Source organism: Pteropus medius, unplaced genomic scaffold (genome assembly GCF_902729225.1).
Source record: "Pteropus medius unplaced genomic scaffold, Ma_sr-lr_union100, whole genome shotgun sequence".
Lineage (NCBI taxonomy): Eukaryota > Metazoa > Chordata > Mammalia > Chiroptera > Pteropodidae > Pteropus > Pteropus medius.
Genome location: NW_024349801.1, coordinates 18,688,143 through 18,715,001, shown reverse-complemented (window position 1 = coordinate 18,715,001; position 26,859 = coordinate 18,688,143). Strand labels below are relative to the sequence as shown.

The following is a 26,859-nucleotide window of genomic DNA, read 5'->3' as shown; positions in this document are numbered from 1 at the left end:
CTGTGGCCACAGGGTTCCCATCTTCTCAGCAGACTCTACATCATCCTTCATAAACATGTTAGGCTATTCTTCCTACAACACTGCTCGGGACATGGAACCCTGTGGATCACTATACAGACCTTTAACATGACATTAAGAGATTCTCTTGCTCTTTCACACATACTCCTTTCCCTCACACAAGCCATGCCCCCGGCTTTTGGTGCACATAGTGTGGCCGTTCTTTGAAATTAGACAAATCCGAGTTTGAATCCCATCCCTGCCAATTACTGGATTACCTAAGACAAATTATTTAACACCTCTGGACCTTGGGTTCTTCATCTAGTATATTAATAGTACTACTTTCAGAAGGTTGTGAGATGTCAGCAAAATTTTACATGTAAAACAGCCCAGCACCAATGGCAGAATAAGCACTGGGTAAATGTTAGCTCTTGTTGTCAGTATAATTTGCACCTGCCATTCTCTCTGTTTCCTTCTGTCCCCATGAAACCCAGTGATTTCCATCTTTCAAGGCCCAGCCCCAGTAGCACCCTGCCTTAGAACCTCTTTGTGGCCATGCTAGGCTAGAACACTGTCCTCTCTACCCAGTCATAGCTCTTGTTTGTTTGTGCTGCTTTCCTAAAAGTTTCTTGATACAGAGTTTAGGATGCTGGGAACATGGAGATGCTCAGAATGTTCAGGGGCTTGTGGTAACCAGAGCAGGAAGAAGTGATCAGAAACCCCATTTGTCCTCTACAAGAAAGCCTTCTGAAGGTGACACCAGAGGCCTGGCCTCCAGGCCTTTGTTGTTGGATGTTTTTGCCTCCCCATCCCAAGAAGAAGGGGACACCAAGGAAACCTGTGGTGCTTAGTGGGTATCTGTAGGTATGTATTAAGGTGATGAGGTTTCCAAAGAACACGTTTCAGGTGTTTTGACATTTCTCAGAAGATGCATTGCATTGTGCAGAGGGTGTTTATTTGTTCTGTAAGGTAAGATAAGTATAGACCCTCCACCACACTCTAGCCTTCCTCCCTGGATTCCATTCCAGAAGGGCATCTGCTGCTGACCTTTTCTGCTAGAATTTGGTCTCTTAGCACCTCTGAAGCCCATATGTCCTCCATTGTCCATCTTGCTTGATTGTCTCTTCTCCGAGGTAGGAGAAAGAACCTGAAGAGGTCCTACCTCCTTTGGTGAGCTGAGGGGGCAGAAAAGCTGGATGGTCACAAAAGCTCTTTGTAGCTCTGAGTGTTTCTGGATGTGTTGAGTACCTTCTGGGAGCTGGGTCCTGTGTTAGAGACTTGTGGGGATGAGGGAGTGGGTCAGAGATGTACAAAAAACATACAGTATTACTTTGAATGTTTTCATTCATTCAACATATACTTACACCTATTTTATGCGATAAGAACTGAGATACTTTGTTGAATGAGGTTCTCCTTTTTTTTCAAGGTAAAAAGCTGTTTATACAACTAAATATTAGAAACCATCTAAATAAATAATAGATCAATTAAGTAGCCATATAATTAGCCATATAATTAATACAATAATTAAAATAGCATTTTAGTTTTTTATTAGCATGTAAAATACTGTGGTATGTAAGGAAACAAAATGCAGATAAGAAATGTATAATGTGTTTTTTTCCAACTACGACTGACATTCAATATTTTATTAGTTTCAGGTGTACAGCATAGTGGTTAGATATTTATATAACTTAGAAAGTGATCCTCCCCCACTCTAATGTCTAGTGCTCACCTGGCACCATACAAAGTTATCACAATATTTTGACTATATTCCCTATATTGTATTTTACATCCCTACGACTATTTTGTAACTACCAATTTGTACATCTTAATCCCTTCACCTTTTTCACCCAGCTGCCAATCTCCCTCCCTTCGGACAGCCATCAATTTATTCTCTGTATGTATGAGTCTGTTTCTGTTTTGTTTGTTCATATATTTTGTTCTTTAGATTCCATATATAAGTGGAATCATATAGTATTTGGTTGTCTTATTATTTCACATACTGTAATACCCTCTAGGTCCATCCACATTGTCGCAAAATGTAAAATTTCATTATTTTTTTACGGCCGAGTAGTATTCCATTGTTAAATGTACTACATCTTTATCCAAACATCTGTGAATAGATACTTACGTTGCTGCCATGTCTTGGCTATCGTAAATAATGCCGCAGTGAACATATCTTTTCAAATTAGTGTTTCGGATTTCTTCAGATAAATTACCCAGAAGTAGGATTGCTGGGTCATATAGTAGTTCTATTTTTAATTTTTTGAGGAACCTCCACGCTATTTTCTATAGTGACTGCACCAATTTACAATCTCACCAGCAGTACATGAGGGTTCCCTTTTTGCCACGTCCTCTCCAACACTTGTTGTTTGTTGATTTTTTTTTTTTTTGATAATGGCCATTCTGACAGGTGTGAGGTGATATTGTGGTTTTAATTTGCATTTCTCTGATGATGAGTGATGTTGAGCATCTTTTCATATGTCCATTGTCCAGCTGTGTATCCTTTTTGGAGAAATGTCTATTCAGGTCCTCCGCCCATTTTTAAATCAGATTGTTTGTCTTTTTGGTGTTAAGTTGTATGAGTTCCTTATATATTTTGGATATTAATCCTTTATCTGTTGTATCATTGGCAAATATCTTCTCCCACTCAGTAGGTTGTCTTTTCGTTTTGTTTATGGTTTCCTTTGCTTGCAAAACTTTTTAGTTTGATGTAGACCAACTTGTTTATTTTTTCTCGTTTCTCTTGCTGGAAGAGACATAACAAAAAAATATTACTTGGAGCAACGTCAAGAGAGTTTACTGCCTATGTTTTCCAATAGGAGTTTTATGGTTTCTGGTCTTACATTTAAATCTTTAAACCATTTTGAGTTTATTCTTGTATGGTATAAGAAAGTGATCTAGTTTCTTTTTTTTTTTGCATTTATCCGTTCAGTTTTCCCAACACCATTTATTGAAGAGACTGTCTTTACCCCATCGTATATTTTTACCTCCTTTGTCATAGGTTAATTGACCATATAGGTGTGAGTTTATTTCTGGGCTCTCTATTCTCTTCCGTTAATCTACATGTCTGTTTCCATCCCAGTACTATGCTATTTTGATTACTATAGCTTCGTAGTATAGTTTGATATCAGGTAGCATGATACTTCCAGTTTTGTTCTTTCTGGTGTTTGCGTTGGCTATTTGGAGTCTTTTGTGGCTTCATATAAATTTTAGGGTTATTTGTTCCAGTTCTGTGAAAAATGCCATTGCTATTTTGATAGGGATTGCATTGAATATGTAGATTGCTTTGGATAGTATGTACATTTTAATGATATTAATTCTTCCTATCCATGAGCATGGTATACGCTTTTATTTATTTGTATCTACTTCAATTTCTTCAGTGCCTTATAATTTTCTGAGTACAGGTCTTTTACTTTCTTGGTTAAATATATTCCTAGGTGTTTTTTGTTTTTTGTTTTTTATGCAACTGTAAATGGGGTTGTTTTTTAAATTTCTCTTTCTGGTAGTTCATTATTGGTATAAAACTGCAGCCGATTTCTGAATATTAATTTTGCGTCCTGCTATTTTACTGAATTCATGTATCAGTTCTAATAGCTTTTTGGTGGATTTTTTAGGATTTTCTCTATATAGTATCCTGTCATCTCCAAATAATGACAGTTTTACTTCTTTCTTTGCAATTAGGATGCCTTTTATTTCTTGTCTGATTGCTGTGGCTAGGACTTCTAATACTGTGTTGAATAGAAGTGGTATAAGTGGACTTTCTTGTCTTATTTCTGATCTTAAGGAGAATGCTTTTAGCTTTTCATCCTTGAGTATTAAAAATTAAAAGCATTTTAGCTGTGGGTTAGTCAGATGTGGCTCTTATTATGTTGCAGTATTTTCTCTCTGTTCTTTCTTTGTTGAGAGTTTTTATCATAAATGGGTGCTGGATTTTGTCAGATGCTTTTTCTGTCTTTGTTGATATGATCATATGATATTTATCCTACCTTTTGTTTATGTAGTGTATCACATTAATTGAGTTGTGGTATCGTACCAACCTGAATCCCAGGAAGAAATCCCACTTGATTATGGTGTGTGATCTTTTTTAATGTATTAATGAATTCAGTTTGCTAATATTTTGTTGAGGATTTTTGCATCTATGTTTATCAAGGATATTGACCCTTATATATTTTTTCATAATGTCTTTGTCTGGTTTTGAAGTCAGGGTAAAACTGGCTTTGTAAAATGAGGTTGAGACCTTTCCTTCCTCTTCAGTTTTTTTTTTTTTTTTTTGGAATAGTTTGAGAAGGATAGTGTTAATTCTTTGAACATTTGGTAAAATTCAACTGTGAGGTCATCTGGTCCAAGACTTATCTATTGGGAGTTTTTTGATTACTGATTTGATTTCGTTGGTAGTTATTGGTCTGTTCAGAATATCAATTTCTTCTTGATTCAATCTTAAAAGATTGTATGTTTGTTCATAGTATTTTCTTATAATCCTTTGTACTTCTGTGGTGTCAGTTGTCATTTCTCCACTTTTATTTCTGGTTTTATTTATTTTGGGTGAATGATGTTCTCTTGACCTTCATAGTCTAGGAGTGGAGGTCAGTGGGGAAGGAAGACATTACGAGATCAGTGTAGCATAGCAGTTACAAATGTGAGCTTACTACTTCATGGCTTTGTGACCAAGTAACCTCTCTGTCTTGAGTTTCATCATCTGTAAAGTGATAATAATAGTGGCATCTATCTGGTGGGGTGGTTATGAAGGTTAAACAAGATAATCCGTGTAAAGCACTTAGTATGAATTTGGCACATGATAAGTGCTGAGTCAGTGTGTTAGCTGCTGTTATTGTTATTTTAAACTAAATACTATATATAATTACATGGGGGTGATACCAGTGAAAGGTACAGTGGTGAAGTAATAGAGAATCACAAGGGACCTTTTTTTAGAGAATGTGGCTGGTTAAAGGATATTTGAGCTGAGATGTGAACAGTGATGAGCCAGCCATGCAGAGAGCTGGGATGGGGGTGGGAGGAAAAGCATTCAAGGCTCAGGCAGAGAGACCAGTAGTGAGAGCAGAAATAGTTGGCCCAATCAGTGACCAAGAGGAGCCCTGGGTGGCAGAGTGTGGAGGATGAGAGTACATACAAATCATCTGGGATCCCAGATCCTCAGTTTAAAAAAAAAATCAGACTGAGACCAGGAGAGGAATCCCCTGGCTCCTTAACACTGGGTATGATGGCAGAGGTAGTGATGGTATAGAGCACCACCTTCTACAGAGACTTGATGAATTTGAGGTGATTGGATGTGACTAAGTGAATATATTTCAGACCTGATGAGCATTTATAGTGCTACTTCAATGTTCAAGTGTTCGTTTGCTCATTCAAGAAATATTTCCTGAAGGCCAACTGTGCGTCATCCCCTTGGCCTCCTAAGAGAGCCAGGCAGGTATTTCAGGCATTACTTTAGTTCTGAGCCTGAACTCTCAGCTTTGACCCTGGCTTTAGCCTAAAAACATTTTTATTGATTTGTCTGACTGGATACAGAGAATTCAGATGTGAATGAGGCTCTAGCTCTGCCCTCCAGAATTTTCCCCTCCTTCTGTTCTCTTTAAAACTATTTATTATGGATATTATTAAACATATATAAATTGGAATGAATAATATAATGAACCCATAAGTAATAATCACCTAACAATTATCAATTCTTGTTACAACAGTTATCAATATTGTTTCTTTTTTTTTTTTAGGCAAGGCAACCCTTGGTTGACTTCACAGATTGCAAGGACCTTGTCATCTTACAATCCCTTATTTTTTATTTTTTAAAATTTATTTATTATTTTTATTGTTCATTATTATTTATGCCTACAGCACCTGGTCTTCCTAGGTGGTCTCCCATCCAAATACTAACCAGGCCCGACCCTGCTTAGCTTCCAAGATCAGGCTTGTTCAGGGTGACATGGCCGTAGATCAATCTTATTTCAATAATAGCTCCATTTATCCCCCAACTCCTCTAAGTTATTTTGAAGTAAATCCCAGATAACATACCACTTCAGCTGTAAATATTTCAGTATCTCTGAAAAGGGTCATGACTAATTTTTAAAAATAACCACAATACTGTTATTACTCTATTAAAAGAATCTACAATAACTTGTTAATGTCATCAAATATCCATTTGGTGTTCAGATTTCACTGCCAAATTTTTACAAATATGATTCAATCAAGATCTGAATATGATCCACACATTTCAGTTGGTTGATGTTATCTCAGGTCTTTTAATATATAGGTGTTCTGTCTCTTATTTTTCCTTTTATTTATTGAAGAAGCTGGGACATTTGATTTACATTTCTCTCTATCTCAGTTTTGTTGATTACATCTCTGCTGTATAGTTGAACATGTTCCTCCGTCCCTTGTTTTTCCTGTCAATTTTGGTAGTTAGAGCTAGAGGCTTGATTAGATTAGCTTTTAAACAAATAATATTAAATAGGCAATATTTGTACTTCGGTTTGGAGTCAGATGATATCTAGTTGTTTCTCTTTTTGTTACATAAGGAATCATTGACATTTATTGCCTAGAATCATTCTTTCAGTAGGGGTTGCAAAATGATGATATTCTAATTCTGTGTTTTATTCTGCTAATCCTGGCTTTAATATGTCTATACCCGGATACTTCCAGTAATCAACTACTTGGTTACTCTGAAGTACTGTCTGTATAGGAGAGGCAGGATAAATTCTTGATTCCCATATTTACTAGATGTCAGAATAAGGAGTTGGTTTTCCAACATCCTCCAAGGATGACTAATGAGGTTTGTCCCTTTTTTTGTTGTTTAGTATCATAATGTGTGTAGATTTTAATATATTTGTTGTGCTTTGGTCTTTTAACTTTATTGATGTTCAAATTGTCCCTTGGCCAGTGGGAGCTTATTCAATTGGCTGCCAAGTCTTTTCGACACAACCCTGTAGACTTTGAGAGCTTCCTTACTTCTGGGATCACAGTATGTTTTACTCTTATTTTGTACCTTTCTTGGCCCAGACCTAGAGTCATCATTTCTCTTAGGGGACCTGGTTCTTTTTATTGAAAAATGATAGTTAGAGGGAGCGGCTCCATAGTATAGTGGTTAGCATGTCTGCTTTACACAGAAGGTCCTGGGTTTGTGCCCCAGGTGGAGCCACAGACCATACTCCAGATGCAACAGCCTCCACCCCCCCGAGTGCACCAGGGGTGCCCCTGGGGGCACCAGGCCCCGGGTGCACGCCACAAGCATGTGGGGGGAGATGCCCTGCCTTCAGAGATCCAGTTCTTAAGGGGAAATGGCAACATCCATAGGTCGTGGGTAGAAGTGGTGGTGGTGGTGGGGGAATTAAAAAGGGGACAAAAAATAAAAAAAAGATAGATAGAGACCATAATCTGAGTCTAAGGGGTTCTCATTGTTACTGGGTTGATCATTGTTTCTAGGATTTTTCTATGGATTAGGTTTCTTGTTACTCAGAACCTTGGAAAATACACAAAAGCATATGGCTTGCTGGATTATACAGCTACAACTCAGCTGATGGTACTAGATGCCAGTTTCTTAATTTGGAATGGAGGTTCTGCCTGACACTTGGTCCAGTCAGGATGTTTTCTTCCTGTTAAAGAACTGTAATCAACATTCAAAAGGAGGAGAGCCAGCGGGCTTGATGCTCGGGGACCATGGTCGAAGAGCTCACATGTGTGATGTGCTGGCTGTCTTTTAGAACACTTTATCCCTCTCTGTCCTGAGTCACTTGTCTGCTGTTCATTACAACATCTCCTTCTGCATTTCAACATTATTTCACAAGAGACAGTTTCATATGGGAAGAGGAAAGTGAGATTCCAGGCTGGGCTTGGCCAATCACTAGTCACATGAAACAACAGATGAAAATGTAGTTGGTGTTTTCCGGGAGTGGCAAGTCATTTTTCACTAATTGTGGTGTGGCTAGGAGTGTGACTGGAAAGTTAGACAAGATCAGCTCTTGAAGGATTTCAAAAAGCCATAGGAAGTGCTTTGTCCAGAGTGCAGGAAAAACGATTGGACTTATGCTTTAGAATGTACGTGCAGTTTAAAAAGTGGATTGGAGAGAGACTTCTAGTCAAGATGGTGGATGCAGGAGAGGAACATTTGGATTTTCTTTTCACACTGAGCAGAAGGTCCTGGGATTAAACATCTTGAAGCTCATCCACTAAAAAAAAGAAAAGAAAGATAAAAAGAAAGGAAAAGTGGATTGGAGGTAGGGGCCACACTGGACATGGGACGAACAGTTTGCAGGGTCTTATAGTAATTCAGTCCAGAGATGATGGCAGTCTGTCCTCAGGTACCAACAGGAAGCCTTTTGGGGAATTTTAGGAAAAGGAATTGATAGGACTTGAGGGTTGGATAAGGAGACTGAGGAAGAATGAGTCAAGGCTGATGTTCTCATCTCTGGTTTAGGCAACCATGTAGGCGGCAGAGTGAAATTATGGTGGAATGCAGAAGGAAGAGGTTGGAGAAAGATTGAATGGGATCGAGGGATCTATGCAAGTCATTTGAGTGGAAATATGGAGGCTGTTTTTAGTGCTCAGGTGTGAGGTCTGAACTTGGGAGGCAGCTTGGGGAATTGGGATAGAAGTGTGGCCACTGACACCAAGAGAGCATAGAATCAGAAGAGCAGAGGTCCAAGATGAGACCCTCCCCCAGGAAGGACTTCAGTTAAGGAAGGATGGGGAAAAGGATAGTCCTGCCAGAAAGGCCAAAGGCACCCCCTGAGAGGAGCCCCAGGGGAGAACATGAAAAAGAAGGGGGCGGTGAATGCCAAATGTGGCCAAGAGATTAAAATAAAGTCAGACAGCTTTTCATTTGGTTTTTCCATTCAGAGGTCATTGGTGACCTTAATGAGAACAGAGGGGAGAGGGGCTAGAAGCTGACAGTGGTGCATAGAGTAGATGGGCAAAGACAATGTACATAGAGCAGAGCTTACTGATGAACTAATACCAGCTCAGCCACTTACTGGTTTTGTGACCTTGGGCAAGTAATTTATCCTTAGCTGTACAATGAAAATATTAATAGGATCTCTCTGAGATGTTAGTGAAGTATAAGTGTGGGGCTTGCTGCTGAGTGATGAATCAGAAAAGCCAGGTGCTCCCACCATGGTTGTTCTTTCCTGTCATTCCTAGGAGGCAGATGCCTTGCTGGGCCTGGAGTCGGTAATGAAAACATGTCACATATGCCTTGCTTGGGGGCAAGCGTGCCTGTCTAGTGGGCAGATCGATGGACATCAAAACAGCATTGAATATACAGTAGGAATAGGGGACATTTGGAGCAATGGTAGCATGTGAGGAGTGACAGTTAAAGGGTACAATGCTTTTTGAGGTGATGAAATGTTCTAAAATTGCTTGTAGTGATGGTTGCACACCTGAAATATATGAAAAACCATTGAATTATACACTTAAATGCACAAATTGTTGGTATATGAATTATATCTCAGTAAAGCTGTTACCAAAAAAATTAGCCAGGCCAGTGAGGTGGGAAGAAGGAATGGCATTAGTAGTCTCAGAAACATGAAACTGCATAGGGTGTCAGAGGAGCTTTGGAGACTAGGAAGAGAGAGTAGAGTACGTGTCAGGGATGTGCAGGGGCTGAGTGTTGTTAGGTGCATCAGGCTGGTTCATGAAAGGACTGGGGTGTCTCAGAAGAACATGCAGCTCAGGAGGGGTAAGGGTTATGATTTTTAAAAAAAGACAGATTCTTTAGTTAAGTCAAGGTTAACGTGGGAAATGTCTAGCCTAAGAGTTTCTGTTTATGATATTGCCTGGAAACATGTTTTGTTTTTTTGTCAGAGGAAACTGTTGAATTAGATTGGACAGCAACATGAGCTTAGCTCAATTTAGAATCCCTCAGAGTCAGATACAATCTAAAGGAAGTGATAACACAGTCCTGACAATCCGGTGACCACAAGCAATTGGCAGAAGGATGTGCTGAAGGGAGCAAACACGTTGAGTCTGAGCTTTGAGAGCCTGGGCCCCACATATACCTGAAGTTTTACCCTCACCGTTTGAAGATCCATGTTGTCCCCACTGCCCTGAACAGTGGTATCACTGCTTGAAGAGACCTCTGATGCCCCATGATTGATGATCTGGCATGGATCGTTGGTGATGACTGTGGCAGCCTTGTTTGTTCCTCTCCAGCTTGCTGTTGCTGCAAGAGGATGAGGCCCTAGAGTGGAGGTGGAGGCTAGGGATAGGCAGGAGGGAGGTCTTGATGCCATGAGCCAGCTTGGAATTGATCCCTCAGTAGATAAAGAAAGGGAACTTGTGGTGAGTGTGGAGGTTGATGGTGTGATGCAGTTAGACATTTGCTCTGGGGCGCTGGAGGATGGATTTAGAAGGAGCCAGACTGGCGGCAGGCAGCTGTTCTAGGCCTCCAGGTGAGAGAATGTGGGCTGAACCAGGGCAGAAGTGGCATGAGGGGAGATGGACTGGATCACAGACCAGCTTAGGGGATGAAACCCACAGGGCTGGGCCAGTTTTTATTAGATATGATGATGTGAGGGCTTAGAAGTCAGGCTTCTGACTCATAAATGACTGGATGGGTATTGGACCTATTTCTGAGATGGGGACCTCCAGAGGAGGAAAAGTTTTGAGATGTGAATGGTGTGGCGGAAGAGGAGGTATTCTGTCTTAGATATGCTGAGTTAGGGTGAATGAGGGAGGTGGCTGTGTGGTTCTGGAGCTCAGGGGAAGTAGCACTCAAGATACTAATCTGGAAGTCATCATTATGCTGGCTGGTGGCAGTTTGACCCACACCTGGCCATCTGTTGGCTTGCAGCCAAGGCAAGCCTCCCTTAGAGGCCGAGTTCTTCCTGTGAGTCCTGCCAGAAGGCTAGAGAGCATCCTTAACTGGACACAAGCGCGCCTGATGAGGACACCTGGTGAGGAGCCTAGTTTGGCAAGCAGAGCAGGGAGAGCAACAGCCAGGGATTCCCCGTTCCGATCTCTGCCGTGCCTCCTCCTGCATGACTGGGCATGGTGGTTTTGTTTTTTATTTTCTTTTTAACCTGACGATTTTTTTTTAAATTCCAAAAGTTAAGTTTGTGGAAGGGTGATTCAGTGCGGACCCTTTGGGGGACAAATTTTCACCACCTTTTAAAACATTGCATTTATACATACGTATGACCCTAGCTCCACTTATACAATTGTAGCCCCTAGATTAACACTAGGGATTGGCATGTATAGAGGTGTTCATGCCAGCCTTGTTAGTACCAGCAACCTGTTAGAACCAACCGGATATCCATTGACACAGGTGTGGTTAAATAAACCATGGTCTATGCTTATGATGGACTATTATGCAAGTACTCAAAAATATGGGGTTACATAAGGACTGATTTAGAAATATATTGTTAGATGAGAAGTTGCAAAGCATTATGTACAATACATTCCCATTTTAGTAGAATGCCAGGTAAATACACATGCAGAATTATTTGATGGATAGACACTAAGTTGAGGAAAGGGACTGGGAAGGTTGGAGGGGGAACATTTCAATGTTTTATGTACCCTTCCATTGTTTAGATGTATTGCAGTGGACAGATACTTTATAATTTAAAACATCTGATAAAGATATCTAAAGTAAGGAAAATTAGAACATACAGGTAAGCAAAGAGAAGATACACCAAACAGCCATCCAAGCTGAGACCCCTGCTGGTGACCCTGGGTATTTAACTTTCAGATTTTCATTTGCAGCTTTGCAGGGCTGGTGTGAGTCTTAGGGAACCCCCATGAAGCCCCTTCTCCTGACACTTTAAGACTCAGAGCCCTGGGGGTGGTGCTTGAGGGCCCAGGCTAGGGCTGCACATTTCACGTCACCCAGGCCAGAGCCCCAGGGCCCCTATCCAGGTACAGCTCCCCTGCTCACCTCACCTAGCCATTTTCCTTTCTTTCCTTTGTCTCCCCTTCCCTAACCCCACTTCTTGTATTCTCTTTACTAATTACATCTTGCACTGGTGTATAATTTAGCGTGATGTTATCTGGGAAGCTTTTTATGGTTAAGACAGTAACAGTCCACATAGGAACTGATAACACTCATTTCACAAGCTCTTCCCCAGGAGGTTGTCAGAACTTGCTCTGGTGGGTTATAGCTTGCTTTTGATTGGGTTTACTCAGTGATTTCTTAGGCCTGGTTTCTGAGGTAGAGCCAGTGTCTGAACCCATACCTAGGGTGGCCTCAGCATAAGCAGATGTTAGCCATCTGGGACCTTTGAAGATAAAGCTTTCTAGATAACCAGGGTTTCTGGATGGCAGAAAGGGAAAGGTTCTAACACCTTATTTTAAACATTTTGCATAAAACCCTTCTAGAATGTTTTTGTCTCACTTTCCCTTCCTATTAGTGGCACACGCTGAACATAGCAGAGCGGCTCCATATTAAGGCTGTTAAACTTGAAATGAAGTGGAACAGGACCACTGTCCCTGAGTGCCCGGGTTTGCCAGTAGTTTTAGTGGGGCCTCTGTCAGGCTACCCACTCCCCCTTCCCGCTGTGGTCAGAGTGCCTGCTATAGCACCCAAACCCCTTTTTCTAACTTGTAGCTGTTCTCATGCTTTGGGCTGACATGCCAGACACACTCCAGCTTGTTAAGAGTGTCCACATCAAGAATGAACATGTGTGAAGACATGATGTATTTGGGTCTCTTGTGCATTATCTTTACGTGCTGAGGGTCAAGACCCAAGGGCCTCTCTGGGTCACCTTGAGTTCTGTGTGAGACCAAGCATCAGGCAGACCATAGCTCACTTTTGGGCCAGTTGTGTGATGCTCAGCATGTGATTTAACACCCTGAAGCTTATTTTCCCACCTGTAAATGAAATAAATCATTCACAAGTTGTTAGGATTCAACAGCACTGTGCCTACCCAGAGTGAACACTCAGTAAATATATGATTGGATGAGTGACAACTCTTTATTGGTACTGGCAGGATACTAGACTTTGGGGTATGGAGGAGGAAAAGCTGAGGCTCCCATCCTAGAGAGATACACCATGTCCTCAGTTGTCCTTTTTCTGGGTTATTAAGCACTTGCTTTTTTTAGATGCAGCATTGGGCAGTAGAGATGGGGTAAAAAGCTGGACAAAGGGATTTGGAAACTTGGGAGGGTGTAGCTGAGCTGGAGAACAAAAGTATAGAGGGCTGAGGATGCCCAAGTTTCCTCGACAGTCTCTTTAGTCTCGTCTCTTAGAAGCCTCAGTCTTCACCAGTGCAAGTCCCTCATGACAAGACTCAAGCCCACCTTGTCTCCATTCTAGCATTCCCAGACTCGTGTCCGCCTCGGGCCTATTCCCTGTTCCTTATGACACATTCTTGTGTGGCTTTGTGGGTGCCTATAGCCTACTCCCCCAGGGTTCGATGGCTGGGGGAGATGCAGAGACCAGGAGTCTAAGGCAGTGTGATTAAAATGGAGGGGTGTGTTGAGAGGGAGCTGGAGCCATTGACGATGCCATCCTCCCTTTGGCCACAAGGGGGCACACCAGGACCACTTGGCTGCCCGAGAGCTGGGAAGGGGGTGTGGCTGGACCAGTGAGTCAGCCAAACTGTCTCCTTTGCTTTTCTGCACAGCACCTGCCTATGGCTGCTGTCCCCCAGTCTCTTTCCTAGGCCCTGCTTCCCTCACCCAAGTTCCAGTTGACCTTCTCAGATTAAGCAGGGCTCATGGCTTGGTGTTTCCTTTCTGTTCATCTCTTCCCACCCTCACCTCCCTGTGCCCCAGCTTCCTGGGTGGGAAGGGGAAGGCCAGGGGATGATTTCTTGATGCTCTCTGCCTTGATGGCCAGTGCAGGCTGCTCCAGCCTTGACCACCAAGCTATTCTCATTTACTTCTACCTGGGTCATGCTGGCAGCTCTCAAAGTCAGAGCAGGAGTGACAGTACAATGTGCTAGCCATGAACCAGGGATTTTGGGAGTGCCAAGTAGGAGCTTGAGGCTGCCCAGGGCCACATACTTTCAGGCTCCTAGAAGCACTGCCCTTCCCCAGGTGACCTCTATTCTTGTCCTGCCACCCTGGTTCTTCTAGGAGAGGGAAAATTCATTCTCAGGATAGACTCCTCTCAACCTCCTTTAGTTTTTTGGGGGACATATGGGAGTATATATGGCAAGATACGTGCATATATGGTGACTCTGGAGGAGGTCCATATCAGCACCCTGAACTCTTTATAGGCATTATAGGTATACACAGTCCTGCTAGGAATGGGGTGTTATCAGGTGATTGACAGCTCTCCTCCTGCACCCCAATTTGGGAGGCCTTTCTATTGGCCTCCCTGGCTCCTACCTCATCTAACACCTACTCTTTAGCTGATTTTTAAGGGAAAAAAATCTAAATCTATTCTGCACTCAAATATTGCCTTCCTCCTCTTTTAGAAGTTTGAAAATCCACTGAGTAGACTAGGCTGCCGTTGCATAGCCTGATGCCTGCTTTGCCTGTCTGCATCCAGCACGCTGCAGCTCACCCCAAAGTTTGAGAGGCTGGGCTGGGACTGCCCCCACGTGAACATGGGTGGTCCTGAGGAGTGGTAGGCAGAATTGTGGCAGGGGAAAGAGGTGTATGCAGGAACAGCCTGGACTGGGTGCTGGATACTGTTTTCCTGACCAACTTTGACCTGTTCCTGGACACTTGCCCAGTCCTTGGCCACTCAGGCAATGGTTTTCAGGCCTTGACCTCAGCTGAGGCTTTGTGTTTGGCTGATGGATGGGGCTTTCCCCTCTGAGGAGTCATCTGTGGTGTCTTCGCTGCTGCAGCTTGGCCTTTCCTGCCCTCGAACCTCTGATGGCTGCTCAGAGGCTCCCCAGCCCCAGGCCTCTCCTGTACCTGCTGGCAGTTCTGTCAGGGCTGCCCCATGGGTACCCAGGCCTCTGGGCTCACCTTGAACTTCTGAGTGACACTTAGGGGCTGAGGTTGCAGAGAGTCATTGTGATCTGGGCCTGACCAGGTAGAGAATATCAGAGCTAGCCAGGCCTCTGGAGGTAACCTTATCCCGTTCTCTTATTTTACCTGGGAAATTGGGTCCAGGTGAGGCCCAAGGACTTGCTTATGGTCTCTTGACACCCATCCTGGCTTCAGTCACATTACAGTCTCTGGTTTATTCCATCATTTGTTCACTGAAGGATGCCTGGACGAGGGCTCTGTGTGCCTGTGCCTCAACTCAGGAAGAGATGGTCAGAAGCAAGCAAAATGAGTATTTCCTTAGCCTTGGCTTTAGGCACCATAGGGCTGGCAGGATGCTCCAACCAGGATCCAGCCTGACTTGCTCCTGGGGACCTCACTATTCCCCCAGGCCTTGCTTGCCACATGGCACCTAGCTTGGAGATTAAAGGATTGAGAATTGAGGAATACGAGTGAGCCACCACCTATGACCTGGTACACAGAATTCTAAGGCTGTGGCTCACCCATTTTCCCCTGCCCTCAACCCTTTACACCTTGAGAAAATGGAGTCCTGGAGTGTTATCTTTCAGGTCTGGCTCAGGCTCCATGTCACTGCCATTCCTCCATTGCTTACACTGTTTAGACCCATCTTCTGCTATGAGGTGCCAGAATAGGTGACCACCTCTCTCTCAGGGGCTGGCCCAGGTCCTCAGTACTGATTATGCTCAGTCTGGCATGTTACTGCTTCCCCCGCACATGTCCTGCCAGTCCCTTGAACAGGATGAGTGAGGAAGTCTGGGGTGCTATACAAGACCAGCTTGGATGCTTACTGCTTCTGTCACTTCGTGTCTGGCTCAAGCCTCTTGGCTCTGCTGGACAAGGGAATGGGATGGATCAACTTTGCTCCTAGCCTGGGCTACTCAGATCAGTTTCTATGAGCTGTAGTGAATGAACCCCAAATGAGGCTTGATCCCATGAGCCCATCCATAAGGCCTAAGTCTAAGCAAAATGAGTATTTCCATAGTGTTGGCTCTAGGCACCGTAGAGATGGCAGGATGCTCCAGCCAGGATCCAGCCTAACCTGGCTCAATCTCACTGTGAACAGCAGCCTCTAGGAGCCACAAAACACTCTCCCCCATCCAGGTGAGCTCCACCTTTTTTTAGTGTCCTTCCTCCAGAGGTCTATGCATGTAGAACAGAAGCCCAGCCTCAAGGGCTGACTGGATTGCTCAGGTAGTGTGTGGGCTGGCAGACCTGGGAGCCAGACATGGCATGGGCTAGCTTTTGGGTAAGCTCACTGCCAAAGCTTGCCTTCCCTGGGCTGCCTGCCACCTGGCCATGCCAGATCACACTGGACCACTTTACCTCTCTCACTCACACCCAGACAAACTTAGATCTTTGTGAAAATGAAAAGAAGCTCTTCCTCGCAGCCCCTTCAGGTTCTGTAACTGCAGAGGCAAGACTGGAGAAGAAAGAGTTTGCTCAAGGTCAAAGTGCAGGGCAGCAGCAGAGGGGTGGCTCCTGCCTCCCAAGGCAAGGCTGGGTCGCTTGATTCTCAGGCTGGGCTATGGTGGGGGAACAAATAGGGGAGCTGCCTTTCAAGCCCTGTGCCTCCTGGGTCATGTCAGTCCCGTGGAGCCCTGGGGCCTGGGTGGGATGTTCTGGTAAGGGGCTATCCAGGCAGATCTCCACTCAGTCAGAGGAGTGCTTCATGGAACTTGCCCTGGGTGCAGCAGTAACCAGTTCTGCCCCTCCCTTTGTCACATGGGGCTGTTGCCTACCTGGCACCCTCCTGACTGTTGGATGGGTTGACTTCCTGATGGGATGAGAGATGCTTTCATTCTCCAGCTGCAGGGATGAAGTACTCTTGAGAGCATGAGAGTAATTAAATGTGGCTCTGCCACCACCTGCCACCTGTCTTGGAGTAGGGAGAAGGGTGGTGAACCTGGGTCAGACATCCTGCTGCCTCCTGGACTTGGGAAATGACACTCCCATTTGATCCATGTGTCAGATATATTGGTGGGTGGTGCCGCTGGTCTATTGTCAGCTAGGCCTCTTCTGCAGATCAGTCCCATCCCCCTTTTGTGAATGCCTTACCTCACTGAAAGATCTCTAGCATGACACCAAATGCTGGTTCAGGGACCGAGGAAGGAGAACTCACTGTCCTTTCTCTGTAGGCGCTTTGCCTCGTGCGAGCTGAAACCAAGTAACTTGCATGTGGCCGTGCCAGCAGTAGACTCCAGGTTCTTCCCAAGACTGCTGGCCCGTTAGCCTGGGGGCTTCCCATGGAGCAAGAGCTGCCCTTGGCTGCACCACCTTCTGCCTGCTCCTGATGCCCCCAGGGCAGCAGCACAGGGTGTGGCAGGTGATGCAGCGTTGGTTCCTAGCCTCTGTCTGGGTCCCTGGGGCTGCCCAAAGCTCTATGTGATCTTGCTGGTAGGTGAGGTGAGACATGGACTTAGGGACAGGAGTCATAAATTTTGAGGCAGCTCTGTTCCTCCTTAGCCAGGAGGTAGCAGAGTGGGGTCTGTGTGTTTGCATGCCCAGGCTGCACAGGCTCCCCCGCAGCCTTTATGGTGGCAAGGAGAACATGCCTGATCCCCAGGGGAAGGGTCAGGCCAGACCATGGGAAGGAAAAACGCGTTCTGTGGATCCCTGAGTACGACAGCCTGAGCAGCAGCCTGGAGTTGAGAACACAGACCACATGAGGGGCTGAGGGTGTAAGCTGGGAAGCTCTAGGTGGTATCCTCTCTGCCAGGAAAGTTGGATTGTGGTGGGCTGTGCTCAGTTCTCTCTGTGTGACACTGTTTCTGTTCAGGGTCTATGGCGGGCGTCCTGGGCTGGCAATGTAGGGACTTTCACTAAGTGACCGGCCAGGAGCCTGCATCCAGAGAGATTCCACAAGCTGCTTGGGGCCAAGTTATAGGGCAGGATTTGAACTCAGGTGACTGTGACTCCAAAGTCCAGGTTCTCTCTTTCTCCTGCTCCACTCAGCCACCTAAGGAGCAATGTCCTGAAACCAGTGATCCAGCAAAATTGTGCTGCAGAGGGGGCATGGGGCTGTGGCATGGACCAGCTGATGGTTGATGGGTGGACTTGGCACTGTCCAGGGCAAGAGGCCATGGGCATCTCAGTTGGGGGCAGGGCAGTGCCAAGACTCTGGATGGGGAATGGCATTCAGCACCTGAGAGAGGGGAGGAAGAACTGACATTTGATAGGAAGAGTTGGAACCCGGGGTTAGTTGGTATTGCATAAGGTTTGCAGGGAACCTGTGGTGGGCCCTGGCAGAGGCCTTGAGGTGAAGAGGATGCTTAGTCTGTGCTGCAGGCCCCAGGTAAACTCAGGGTTAATGGTTTCCAAGCTGTGGCTCCCACACTGGGAGTTCCAGATGTGGCACTCTGACCCAGAAGTGGTACTCTGGCCAGGCAGCCAGTGTACACATCTGCTTTGGAGCTGATACGAAGAAGAGGTCTCACCCGCCTCCAGAGCTTGGGGAGGTGACTCAGGCACAGCACATTTGCCAAGTGGGAGCTCTAGCTCCATTGGGCCACCAGCCTGACCATCTGTCCACATCTGTCCATCTGTTTGAGTTTCCCTGCTTTGAGCCCCTGGAAGTTGCAGCATTGGAGATCCTCTGGGGCACAATGAGTACTGGAGCTGGAGCCCAGATCCAGTCCCTTCAAAGCAGACCTCTCACTTGCGCCCAGAGGAGAGGTACAATAGGCTCTAAGGCCCTGCCAACCTTGCAGAGAGTGGCAGGACGGGCACACTAGGCTCTAGGGAGCATATTTGCACATCTGGTTTCACTCAGCTGGCTGCAATTCCTAAAAACCCCTGAGCTCCCCAGGAGAGTGTCGTTGAGTGACCTCTGGAAAAGCAGAAGTTAAGTCTGGGAACACACTGTCCTCTCACACTTTGCCGTGGCCAGCTGGCCAGCAGGACCCCTCTGTGGGCCATGTGCGAGTCTAGAGCAGGGGGCTGCCCCGCCTAGTGGACTGTGCCAAGGGCTGCCTCTATGCCTGTTGGGCTCCTGGGGCTGCAAGGGGCCAAGACCTAGACCCTCCCTCCCTGCCTCCCTGGTGCCCTTGGGGAGGGGCTGCAGAGGCTTGGAGGCTAGAGAGGCCCCATGCCTCTTGCCCTTGGGATCGCTGTAGGGGCTGAAAGATCACTTTCAGGGCTGGCAGGATCTGGGAAAGGTTTCAGAAAGTGGATGGGAGACAGGACTGCCCAGCTGCCACCTCTCAAGGCCTGGCTGGGGCTGGCTGCCAAGCCCACACTTTGTCCTGTAGAGAGTGTAGGTCAGGCTAGGGGTCCCCGTGCCCTCCTGCTAATCAGGGGCTGGGTTGGTAATTGGAGGTGCCAGCTGGGGCCAGGGTTCTGCTACTAGTTAGTCCTGGCCCAGAAGACCTGGGTTGAGGGATGAGCACCGGGTAGAGGGACATATGGAAGCTGTGGGGCCAGCTTGAGTCTGGTGCAGCCCTCCATACAAGCCCTGGGAGGCACAGCCATGCCAGGTCAGTGTTGGGCTGTAGCCTGCTCAGGTGCCTTCAGCGAGCTCCGCTGGACCCTACCAGAGCTGGGGCAATGGTCTGTGACACGGGTAACCTCAAGGTGGACAGTGGTGCCTTATAGAGGAGGCAAGGGCTCTCACTTTCCATGCTGGGGGTGTTCCCTTCCAATGCAGTCTCTCTGGCTAGGCCTGAGGAAGCAGCCCTGTTTCCTGCACTTCAAAGGCTTCTCTTTAGGGCATCCTGTGGACTTCCCTGGAGCACTTGCTTGGGGCAGAGATCACAGGCAGGTCGTCCTAGGTGAAGAATAGCACTGGTAGGGCCCAAAGTCAGGGGCTGAGGGTGAGGCAGTACTAGGATTGAGGGCATGGGGTCTCACAAGCCGTAGGGAGGAGGCAGGGCTCTAGTTCTGGGGCCACAGAGGCTTCTGGCTAAAAGTGATAATGACATGTTTGAAGACTTCACTCTGGTGGAGAGTGGACTTGGAAGCAGGGAGCCACAATTTGGGGCAGGAAGCCAGCAAAAGGCCACTGTGGTGGTGAGGAGACCTGGGAGGCGCCAGGAGATGGAGTTGGGGAGAGAGTCCCCAGAACATCAGGACAGGCAACACTGGGAAGCAGAGAAAGTCTGAGAAGGTCCTAGGTCGGTGAGGGGTGCTGAGGAGCAGGCCCAAGGCCCTCAGGGAAGTCTGGAGGCACTGGAAAGCTGAGTTGGTCAGCTTCCTTTGCGGAGGGATGTAGGTCAGACTGCAGAGCTAACTTCTTGATAGCAACAGCATCTTCTTGGACGTGAGAAATCAGCATCTGAGGAAGTCTTTTGCTGTGAGAGATCCCAAGTTGACCAGACATTCCTGGTTTTGGGCCAGGGATGGGAGGATTTGGGGTAGACAGCTGGGCTTGTGGGTAGACCAGAGCCGTCCCTCGAGTCTGTGCTAACCAGGACACTGCTCATGCCTCAGCCCAGGCACGTCTGGGACTCTCAGGGGCCATCACAGAGGCTGTCAGGCTGCTGAGCTCAGGGCACAGAACAGAACTAGCCCATGCCTTCTCATAGCCCCTGGCGTCCTCGGCTGCCCTTGGGGGCTGGGCCAGGGCTGGGTGGCCAGGTCTCCCACGAAGCTCTCAACAAGTTCCAGGCCTCTCCTGTGCTTGGATCCCCACCGCCCCCCACAACCCCAGTCCCACCCCCTCCTCCTTGCATCCCTCAGATTGAGCAGGAAGCTGGGGGTGTGGGGGGAGGTTTCTAATGGACCTTGTCCCAGCCCTGAGGACTGTCTAAAGGGCTTGGGGCTGCCAGCCATTGGGCCTGGGCGCCAGGTTTCTCAAACAGGGTCAGAGCTGGTTCAGAAGCCCTGTGTGGGCCGATCTGAGTGATCCAAGTCATCTTCCTGGTTGGCAGGCTGTCACCTTTCCCTGGGTCACAGGGAGACACGGGGCTTGGCTCAGGAAAGTGGTCTGGAACAGCCCTTTGACATCGTCCCTGGGGGCTTTTAAAAATGAGTTTCCTGGTAAGGAAGACTCCCAGGCCTTGGGCAGGATTCTTGGTAGAGTCTCCCGGGTTTGTTCTGATCTGACAAACGCCAGCAGAAACCACCCAGCTGTCTGTGTTCCAGCAGTGCTAGGGGCTGTGGCTTCCTCAGATGCAGCGTCAGCAGAAAGCAGCAGCCAAGGCAGGGGTGTTTGCTTTAAGGCCTTTGCTAAGCCCCAGCGGCTGGGGGGCATGCAAAGGCGAGCCCACCCTCAACTTTGCCCCTCTTATTCAAATGCACACATTCTTAGCTTCTCAAGGAATGGCTGATGCCACAAGCGATGCCAGAGGGGCTCGTCCATGTGTCATGGCAGTCCAAGGTCTCTATCCTGACTGTCTAGGCTGCCTTAGAGGTCAGTGAGGTAGCATTCCTTGGCCTCTCTTACCTCTCTGCCACCTGCCAGCTCTTTTGGGACTAAAGTGTGTCTGGGTAGCTGGATCCATATTTGAAAGGCTCATTCTGGGCCAAGGGCTATGGAGAATGTGGTCAAGGATGTAAAGAGCAGGGAGGGAAGGAGACCAGAGTTGCAGATGGATAGAATCCACCAGGTCTGATTGACCCCTGGCCTCTCCATGCCTAACTATGGTACCCTGGATGAGTTTCATGTTCTCTCTGATTTCAGGCACACAGGTTGCTCCTGGCAGGGTGCTGAGTACTCAGCAGGCTAAAGGAGAGATGAATACTGACCAGTTCTAGGTGTTAGATGGAGTCATTGGGGCTGGAGAGGGGAGAGGGTACTTGATGGTGGAGAAATTGAACAAACCTTTCTGGGGAGAGAAGCCATGTGGAGCAAAGGTGGAGGCTGGGGCAGAGGAAGTTGCACACTGCAGGAGACCTAGAGAGGCTAGAGTTGGGGGTAACAGTGATGGCACTCAGGGAAGCCTCCTGGTGGCATGTGCAAAGACACCTGGGGGAAGCCCAGCCTCTGGATACTTTAGAGGGTTAGAGTCAAGAGGCTGGGCTGGGGTCCAGGCCTGGTACTCACTGTCCTGGAGAGTAGAGTTGGCATGAGGGACTCTGCCAAGAGGTTTCGGTCCTATACATCTGGCCTGGCCTCCAGGCCCAGCGGTGAGCTGGAGGAGAAGAAGTCTCATTGCCTAAGAAGGACTCTCAACTGGCTGCGGTGGCTGGGTGGATAAATGGACAGATTTGGGCTGGCAGCTACTGCTCCAGACAGTAGAATACCACATTCTGGCTGGGCTTCTAGCTGCTGTCCACTTCATAGCCTTCCCTAGTGGGGCTCTGAGCACCTGCTGTGCCCGGCTAGAACCCTTGGCCCACTTTTTTTTCAAGTATCATAATGTTTATTGATAGATAAAAGTACATAAAATCAGGGCATGAGTATGACTTGGTAAATTAAGTAGACTTAATTTCAATACTATGAAAAGAGGAGAGACCAATTCATCATATTCTCGCCATTTGCTTCACACCCACAAAAACTATTTCAAGGATCTCTAAAAACTGATCAGTTTTGAGCAAGTAAACCATGTTTCTTTTAAAAAGGGTCGTGCCCTTGCCCAAGGTCAAGGGCATTAACATCTAGCATATAAAGCCCATTACAAGAGATAGAAATACAGGTGTTATACTATTACATCAACAGCCATTATTACAGTTAAGATTTTTTCTGTAACAACCAAATGGGCAATTAAATATTACAATAACTCAAGTATTACTGAGCAAAGCACCTTCTCTCACACATGCCTTATTTCAGGTGTAAGTAGGCCTTGGCCAGGCTATGGTGAGGATAGGGAGAAATAGAGCCTGGGACAGGCGCTCATGGCAGATGGCCTGGGATGAAAACATATGAGTGTGTACATCTTTGAGGCAAAAAGGCAGCAGTGTCCATGTGGCAGAGCAGGGGGCTGGTGGCTTCTCCCTGTTCCATCTTCCCCTTAGTTCTGTCCCTCTTTTGAGTGGCCATGGAAGAAAAGTAGGTGTGAATAGTAGAGTGATGGTGAAGGCAGCAGATGGCAAAGGCCTCCTGTAGGCCTCATGAGGTTCAAGTCCTTTCTCTGAGTGCCCAGGAGCCACAGAGGACGTGAGTGCTGCCTACCCCCAGTTGCCACCCAGAGATGCAGGTGGAAGGCGTCTACTCCAGCAGCATGGACACTCCTCCCTCTTCCCTCTCCCTCCCACATATACTTCCATCTCCTTTAGCCTACCTGGCTGCAGGTTGGGAGCATTCTTCTCATGGGGTATAGGAGGAGGGGCATCACAGCGGTCCCCTAAGCCTGTAGAGGGTTTATGGGTCTTAGTCTCTTTTATTTTTATTTTTTAATAAAAAATTTTTTTTTTTTTTTTAATTTTTAAATTTATTCGCTATCTGTTAAGCAGCCCAGGCAGGATAGCGTGGCCTTTCATGCCCGCAGACACAGTGAGGCCTTGGTCAGGAGGACTTCTGGACATGTTCACAAGTGTCACCTTTCCTGTTGTCCTTGGGTAACTAACTTCCCCAGGGGATGGAAAGCATGCAGTCTCTTGCAGCAGAAGCCAGCCCTGGCTGTTGGGCCTTCATACACACATGCACGCACACATGGTTCCTTCTCAGCCATTGTCCTTGGTATGCTATAACTACCACACTGTTCCCCGTTTCAAAAGCCAGGAGTAAACCTTCCTGCTGTCTTTACCAACCCTCTCCCCAGTCTTTCGCTTAGTCCACAGTTACTTACTGAGCATGAAAACACACAAGAACATACTCCAGGATACCATAGTGACCTAAACTCTGCTGTCATGGAGCTTATATGTCTGTGTCAGGAGGGGTATGTTTTACAAAGAAAAAGAGCACAAATGAAAGGACGGGTTTTGGGGCTGTAGGAGAGGCCTCTGCAGAGGGGTGTTTAAGGAGAGATCATCACTTTCCAGGCAAGGGGACAGGGAAAGGCCTTGAGGTAAGGATATACGGACAGGTGATGTGGTCTGCTTTGTGTTTTAAGATAAATCTGGCTGCATATGGAGAACAGACTGGAGCATGGGAGGCAATGGCAAAATTAGGAGACTGTTAGGTTGTTGCTGTGATCCCACCGAGTCTTAACCTGTCCTGCCTCCCCAGAGCCCTTCTGCTCTGTCCTGTCCTTCCTTTTTCCTCACCTCTGTCCCTAAGAGCTCAGGAGAGCCTACAGTATTGCCTGCCTGCCCCCAGCCACTCCTAGAGCAAGGCCATTCTTCTCTCAGCCTCTTCTTCCCCTCACACTATTCATTTGCCCTCTCGGCCACCTGTCACTTACGGCCATCCTTCTGGCTGTTTATCTTTGTATGTTTTCCTGTCCCTGCCCTCTACTATGGCCTGCCCAATATGCTCTCTCATCCTCTCAGCCATTTCTCGCTGCCCTCTCCACTCTACTTCCATGGCTTGTGGCATTTCCTTTATTTCCTATCTGTCGTTTCTGCCTGGGGGTATGTTGGCTTGCTCTGTTTGCCCTGAGGCCCTGGAAAGCAGGGCCTCTGTCTTATTCTGCTCTAGGTTAGGGCCATTCTAGAGCCCACCAGGCAGAAGGGCTTCAAAGGCTTGCGAATGGCACCTTGGGTTGGGGTTTCCCAGGCCTTGTCATTCGGAGGAACAACGGTTCTGCTTATGCTTAGACTCTGTACTCTGCTTGGACAGTGTACTGGCTCGAGGCCCAAGGATCGGGGCATCTCTTGGACCTTGGCTGACTGCTTTGGAGTAGGCCCTGAGCCAACAGGGAGGGGGACAGGAGGTCAGGTAGCAGCAGGATACAACTCCACAGGGGATAGGAACTTGGGGCCCTGGGGAAGCTCAGCATGGCCAGCCCTCACCTCCACCCTTGGGTTTCAGACCTGAAGCTGCACCTGCAGAGCACTGACTACGGCAACTTCCTTGCCAATGAGGCATCACCACTGACAGTGTCAGTCATTGATGACCGGCTCAAGGAGAAGATGGTGGTAGAGTTCCGCCACATGAGGAACCATGCCTACGAGCCACTCGCCAGCTTCCTGGACTTTATTACGTGAGTGCGCCCTATAATACCCCCCATACACACACACACGTACGCACACTAGGTGAGACAGCTTTCACACATACATACATGCACGCACACTAGGTGAGACAGCTTTCACACATACACACACATGCACACTAGGTGAGACAGCTTTCACACATACACACACACACTCTAAGTGAGACAGCTGTACATGATGGACCTGACCCAGCATGCACTTTGGCCAGCTGCTCCTGGCTGTATGGCTGGGCTGGTCATTCAACAACTCTGGACCTCCAGACCACCACCCATAGAGGGGGGTCATCAGCCACTTCACTGATGGCTGGGAATCTGGTGGGCAGTCGAATGTCCTACACTGTCGTGCTGGATGAAGCACCTTTCCCTGCACCTTTGGCATTACAGAGATTGGGGTGGGAAGACCTTTTTCTCACTCACCCTACAGCACCCACACTGAACACTCACAGGGCCCCCCACCCCTCCATGCCAGGGTCAGAGGTCAGGGGATGGACAGAGCTCTGAAGAGCCAGGTTCTTGGGATGTATAATTCAGGCTTTCTGCTCCTGTTTGGGCTGAAGCCCATTCTTCCTCTTTTCTGACCTTGGCCTTGGGTTTCAGGGAGAAAGGATGGTCAGGGTGCTGAATATTTGGCTACCTTTCCAAGTTCTGGCCAGGCCGCTGTGCTTATGATCCTTGGCTGCCCAGTTTCCCCATCGTCTAACCCCCGGGTATAGCCCTGCCTCCACTAAGTTCCTGGAGATGCTGAAAGAGGAATAGACCTGGGACCTGCGGGCTAGTGGAGGGCACTTGTTCAAGGCAGCCTCTGCTTGCCAGGTTTACCTATGGAAACAGGAAGGTAGAGAGCCCCCTCTGCAGGAGTCATGAGCCAAGGCCAGGTGGACAAAGAGATAGCCCCTGTCCAGGTGGCTGCCTCACACAGTGGTGAGCAGAAGCATGTTTGGTGGCTGGGTTATAATGAGTGTGTTCTGAGTTGGAAGAGTGTGAAATGTGTGTTTTAGGGAAGTATTTCCAGGCATTCTCTGGGTACCATCTAGCTTTTACCATTCCCTGATTACGGTGCCCTCTCTCTGCTCCTTAGGACCTGGCACACCTGCCCTGCTTGTGCCTGAAGGAACAGGGCTAAATTCTTGCTGCCTGGCCTGATTCTTCCTCTGCCCCAGCCAGGAATAGCCACTACTCAAGATCCACTTGCTCAAGTGGGGGCTGTAGCCAGAAGGGCTCCATCCTCAGGGGCCACAGGCTGGGTCACCTAAGGGCTCAGGGAACCCACCCAGGCTGGGAATCAGGCTCTCTCCTGGCCACAGGCTTCTTTCTCTTGGGCCTCCCTGCTGTCCTGGCTGGGCCCATGGTCCCTGCCCTAGGCCCAGTCAAGGTATAGCTGATATGGCCCTACTGGGGCAGGAGGCCAAGAGATGGGGTGTGTCTTGTGTTGCTGCATTGGGAATCACACCACAGCACTTTGCGTGCCCCTTGCCCCAAGGCCAGAACTGAAGCCATACAAGGAAACAGTACATTTATTGCCAAAGCCCAGACTTCACCTTGTCTGCACAAGGTTCCTTCAGTTTCCTGGTGAATGTTCTGTTCTTGCCAGCTAGGCTGGCCAGAGGAGGCCTAACCTGATCCCATGACAGCGGTCAGAGAGCAGATGTCTTTCATCCCGCTGCCCGCTTGGCCATCTGCCTATGTAGCCAGGCCCTGGCCTGTCTTGATGCCCTGAGAGGCTTGGTCCCAGCCTGCCAGGCCATGAAACCAGAGACAGTTCTGAGCGTAACTGAGGCTGCACAGCCGCCAGCTCTTTGCTGGAGGTTGGCTGCAAGCACCAAGTAAGCTTAAAGCAGCCAAGCACTATCCTATGGCAGGCTGTCACTTCCCACCCCTTCCATTCATGGGTGATTGTGGCTTACAATCTTCCCGTCCCCTTACTCCTGCCCTCACTCAGGAAGAGCTCAGCAGCCACGTGTCAGCCTGTCTGAATCTGTGGCTA

The 26,859-nt window shown here is 47.5% G+C and overlaps 1 protein-coding gene and 1 pseudogene across 2 annotated transcripts in view; one reads left to right on the top strand and one right to left on the bottom strand.

Moving 5' to 3' along the window:
• Nucleotides 1-26,859, top strand: part of ATP6V0D1 (ATPase H+ transporting V0 subunit d1) — a 41,335-nt gene that overhangs the window by 1,693 nt on the left and 12,783 nt on the right. For both annotated transcript variants that reach the window (XM_039888989.1, XM_039888990.1), the window contains exon 2: nucleotides 24,695-24,866. In XM_039888989.1, coding sequence (XP_039744923.1) covers nucleotides 24,695-24,866 — 172 coding nt within the window. The remainder of the gene's footprint in view (nucleotides 1-24,694; nucleotides 24,867-26,859) is intronic.
• LOC120581071 (uncharacterized) lies at nucleotides 5,839-5,947 on the bottom strand (annotated as a pseudogene).